General features: G+C 68.0%; 2 protein-coding genes across 2 annotated transcripts in view; both read left to right on the top strand.

The window, feature by feature from the left end:
• TNKS1BP1 (tankyrase 1 binding protein 1) overlaps window positions 1-990 on the top strand; it is a 4,613-nt gene extending 3,623 nt beyond the window's left edge. The window contains exons 3-5 of the mRNA XM_026040232.1: window positions 1-120; window positions 193-359; window positions 930-990. Coding sequence (XP_025896017.1) covers window positions 1-120; window positions 193-359; window positions 930-990 — 348 coding nt within the window. The remainder of the gene's footprint in view (window positions 121-192; window positions 360-929) is intronic.
• A 2,153-nt stretch (window positions 991-3,143) lies between these two features.
• The window catches only part of APLNR (apelin receptor), a 7,575-nt gene continuing 6,620 nt past the window's right edge, over window positions 3,144-4,098 (top strand). The window contains exon 1 of the mRNA XM_026040231.1: window positions 3,144-4,097. Coding sequence (XP_025896016.1) covers window positions 3,144-4,097 — 954 coding nt within the window. The remainder of the gene's footprint in view (window position 4,098) is intronic.

The following is a 4,098-nucleotide window of genomic DNA, read 5'->3' as shown; positions in this document are numbered from 1 at the left end:
GCCGCCTCCTCCGACGAGGAGGCCGCCGAGGAGCCGCGGAGCCGGCGGGCGCGCGCCGCCCCGCCGGGCAGGGCCCTCAAGGTGCCGCTCTTCCCCGGCCTCAACGCCTCCGCCATCAAGGTAAGGGGGAAGCGAGGAGGAGGGGGATGCGGGGGGCGCCCGGCGCCGCTGCCAGCCCCACGGTGCCCGCAGGCCAAGCTGAGGGGCCGGAACCGCTCGGCCGAGGAGGGCCCGCAGGCGGCGGGCGGCAGGAGCAGCCCCGCCAGGGAGCCCCACGTGCAGCGCTCCAGGTCCTGCAAGCTGCCCGGCGCCGGCGCGCGGCCGCTGCCGCTGCCCCCCAAGCCCGAGAAGCCCCCCGGGTGAGCGGCGGGGACGCGTGGGGTGGCCCCTCCACGCGGCCGGGCCCTTGGGGCTCTCGGTGCCTCGGCGGTGTTCGGCTGTTGCCGGAGGTGTTGGCCGCCCGCGGGGTGCCGGGAGCAGATCGGTTGTGAGGGTGCTGGGGAAGGGGTGCCTCGGCGGGGGCTGTGGGGCTGTAGCTGGTGGGGCACAGGCGCTGGGGTGAGTGTGGGCACAGGGGTGCTCTGGGGCACAGGCGGTTTGGGGGTGTTAGGGGAGTAAAGGGTGCAGGGTGCAGAGGGGCTGTGGGCAACGGGGGTGGTCGTGGATGCGCAGAGGTGTTGCAGTGTCACCCGTTGGTGGTAGCAACAGGGTGTTAAAGCGCAGCAGGAGGGCGGTGTGGGGGTGTAAAGGGCAGTTTGGGTGTTGTGCGGTAGGGGTGTGAAGGGCAAATGGGTGTTGCGGCGCGGCGGTGCTCTGGCCAAGCGCCTGGGGCGAGCGGTGCGGCGCGTCGCGCGGTGTCGCGTGGCCGCCTGTTGCCGGCTGTTGCCCGAGCGCCGTCCGCCGGCGCCTGAGCCGCGGTGGCGCCGCAGGCCGGACGCCGCCGCCCCGCACTGGCTGCAGGCGCTCAAGCTGAAGAAGAAGAAGCCGTGAGCGGCGCGGGAGCGACGGGCCCCGGTGCTGCCACCGGCGCCACCCGCGCAGGGCGCCGCCCCGCGCTCGCGCTGCCGGTGCTGCCGGGCTCCGCGTCCTGCCGCCGGCCCCACACTCATCTATGCACTTTGTCCGACGCTCGCGCTGTGCCCGTCCCCGCCGTCGTCCCGGCCATTCGGCCACCCCATCTTGTCCCCTGTGTTGGGGGGACAGGGCGGGGGGGCCTCCCCGCTCCTTGCCCCGCAGCCGCCGAGCAACAGGTCAATATTTCGGTGCCACTTTGCCAAGACAATAAAACACTTTGGGTTGGTTCGCGAGGCCTCCGCTCCCTGCGCGGCCCCCCGAGGGCGTGTGTGTGGGTGTTGGGGGGTCGCCCGCAATGGGGGGGGTGCTGCCCCATCCCGGGCCACCGGGGTGTCCCCGGCGCCCCCCCGGCCCGCCGGGCCCGGCCCTTTCCCCGGCTCCCAGCGGAACCCAGGGCTGTTTATTTTCCTTTCCCCGCCGCTCCTCCGGCCGCGGCTGGCGGAAAAGGGGAGCGAGCGGCTCCAAGGCTCCTTCCCAGGTAGGATGTGAGTAAGGCCGAGCGTGCTGGGAGGAAGCTGCCCTGTCCCAGTGCCCCGGGAGCCCTTCCTGGCACGGAGAGCAGCGCCGGCACGGGGGTCTGCAGCCCCCGCCGGCAATAACGGGGCCGGGGTCCCCCAAATTCCCCACTGCCCTGGCCAGGGCTCCCCGGGGAGCTGCACCCCGACCTCGGCTCCGGGAATAATTTAAAGCTTCCCCCCTGCCCCCAGGCTGGGCAAAACTTGCATCTGGTCAAGGGCGGTTCAGCAAGGGGAAACTGTGGTGCCTAATTCCACCTTTTTCTTCTTTTTTTCTTTTCTTTTCTCCCTTATTGCCCTCAAACACCTACATGTGCGTGCAGCTCCCTGCGCCCGTGCAGGTGCCCGCAGGAAGGGGTTACTCACCCCTCCGTGCTACCCACGGCAGCCCAAAATAACCCGGGCGGGTATAAATAGGGATCCATCCGAGCGGGAACATCTCCCCGCGCAGCGCTCCCGCCGCTATCAGCGCTTTAATTAGCGCTTTTATTTCCCGGATTTGTTCTCTCTCGGTCGCCGAGAGGCGAGAGCAGCGTCTGTCCCCGCCGGGCTCCCCTCGCCCTGGCGCGGCCGCCCGTTTCTTCCACAAAAAGCGGCTTCCAAAGGGATGCGGGTCCCGCCGTGGGGGCAATGAAGGGGTTAACTTGGGGCTGCCGCTGTCCCAGGTCATTAGAGGATTTTATTTTTCCACACCTCCCTCCCAGGCCGCTGTCCCTGCGCTCCCCTCGGGGCCCTTTGCTTGGAAAAAGCTTCCCCGAATTCCCCAATCCTATCAGGGAGCGTCGCGGCGCCTTTTCATCTGCTATCGGCTGCCCCGCAACGCCGGGATCGTGATCGCGTTAGCGCCCGGGCGGGATGGGGGACGGGGGGCGAGGGCGGCCCCGAGCCCTGGCTCCCTTCGGACAGGGAGATGCACGGGGAAAAAAAAAAAATAAAAAAAAAAAAAAAAAAAAAAAAAAAAAGGTAAAACCTGCAAAAATGCAGGAAAAAAGTTGTAAACCTGCAAAAAATAAAATGCAAAATGCAAAATGCAAAATGCAAAATGCAAAATAAAAAATAAAAAATAAAAAATAAAAAATAAAAAATATAGCATAAAGTGAAAAAAAAGAGCCAAAAAAAGGAAAACCAAATTAAAAAAAAAAGCCAAACCCACCATCTATTTGAGGGGCGAGATGGGATTTTTTTTCCCATTTTCTTGGGTGCCCCGAGGGTGCTGCCAGCCCAGGCAGTGGGGTGGTGGGATGGGGCCTTGTGGGGCGCCCCATGGCGGGACCCGCTCAGCGCCGCCCATCCCCGCCGGGTGCAGGGTGCGAATGTGCGGGTGGCCCCCGGGCCACCAACCCCCCCCTGCCCGGAGCCACCAACCCCCAGTCCCGGCCCAGGCGGGAAATTTCCCACGGGGCCGGAGCGGGAGGAAGGAGGAGGAGGAGGAGGGCGGGAGGGGAGGGGAAGGGGTGGGAGCTGGGGGGGATCCTTGGCGCGGGGCTGGGCCGGGCTCAGAGGAGCCGCGGGCGCCGGCGAGGGCAGCGGCCGGGGATGAGCTGAGCGGGCGCCATGGAGGAGGTGACGGAGGGCTACGTGTACGGCGGCGACAACCAGAGCGAGTGCGAGTACGCCGAGTGGGCGCCCTCGCCGGCGCTGCTGCCCGCCATCTACCTGCTGGTCTTCCTGCTGGGCACGGCGGGCAACGGCCTCGTCCTCTGGACCGTGTTCCGGGGCGGGCGCGAGCGGCGCCGCTCGGCCGACACCTTCATCGCCAACCTGGCCGCCGCCGACCTGGCCTTCGTGGCCACGCTGCCGCTGTGGGCCGCCTACGCCTGCCTGGGCTACCACTGGCCCTTCGGCACGGCCGCCTGCAAGGTGAGCAGCTACCTGGTCTTCGTCAACATGTACGCCAGCGTCTTCTGCCTCACGGGCCTCAGCTTCGACCGCTACCTGGCCATCGTGCGGCCCATGGCCACGGCCAAGCTGCGCTCGCGCGTCAGCGGGCTGCTGGCCACGGCGGCGCTCTGGGCGCTGGCCGCCCTGCTGGCGCTGCCGGCCATGGTGCTGCGGCGCGCGGCCGCCCTGCCCGGCGACGCCAAGGTCACCTGCTACATGGACTACGGCGGCGTGGCGGCGCCGGGCGCCGAGGCCGCCTGGGAGGTGGGCCTGGGGCTCTCCTCCACGGCGCTGGGCTTCGTGGCGCCCTTCGGCGTCATGCTCACCTGCTACTTCTTCATCGCCCGCACCGTGGCCAGCCACTTCGGGCCCGAGCGCGGCGAGGGCGGCCCGCGCGAGCGCCGCCGCCTGCTCACCATCATCGTGGTGCTCGTGGCCACCTTCGGCGCCTGCTGGCTGCCCTTCCACCTCGTCAAGACGGTCTACGGCCTCATGGACCTGGAGGTGCTGCCCTGGTCGTGCGCGCTGCACGCCTTCCTGCACAACCTGCACCCCTACTGCACCTGCGTGGCCTACGGCAACAGCTGCCTCAACCCCTTCCTCTACGCCTTCCTGGACCCCCGCTTCC

The sequence above is a fragment of the Nothoprocta perdicaria genome, unplaced genomic scaffold, assembly GCF_003342845.1.
Source record: "Nothoprocta perdicaria isolate Ctin4 unplaced genomic scaffold, notPer1 scaffold_251, whole genome shotgun sequence".
In the NCBI taxonomy this organism is placed as follows: domain Eukaryota; kingdom Metazoa; phylum Chordata; class Aves; order Tinamiformes; family Tinamidae; genus Nothoprocta; species Nothoprocta perdicaria.
This window is presented reverse-complemented; position numbering and strand designations above follow the sequence as displayed.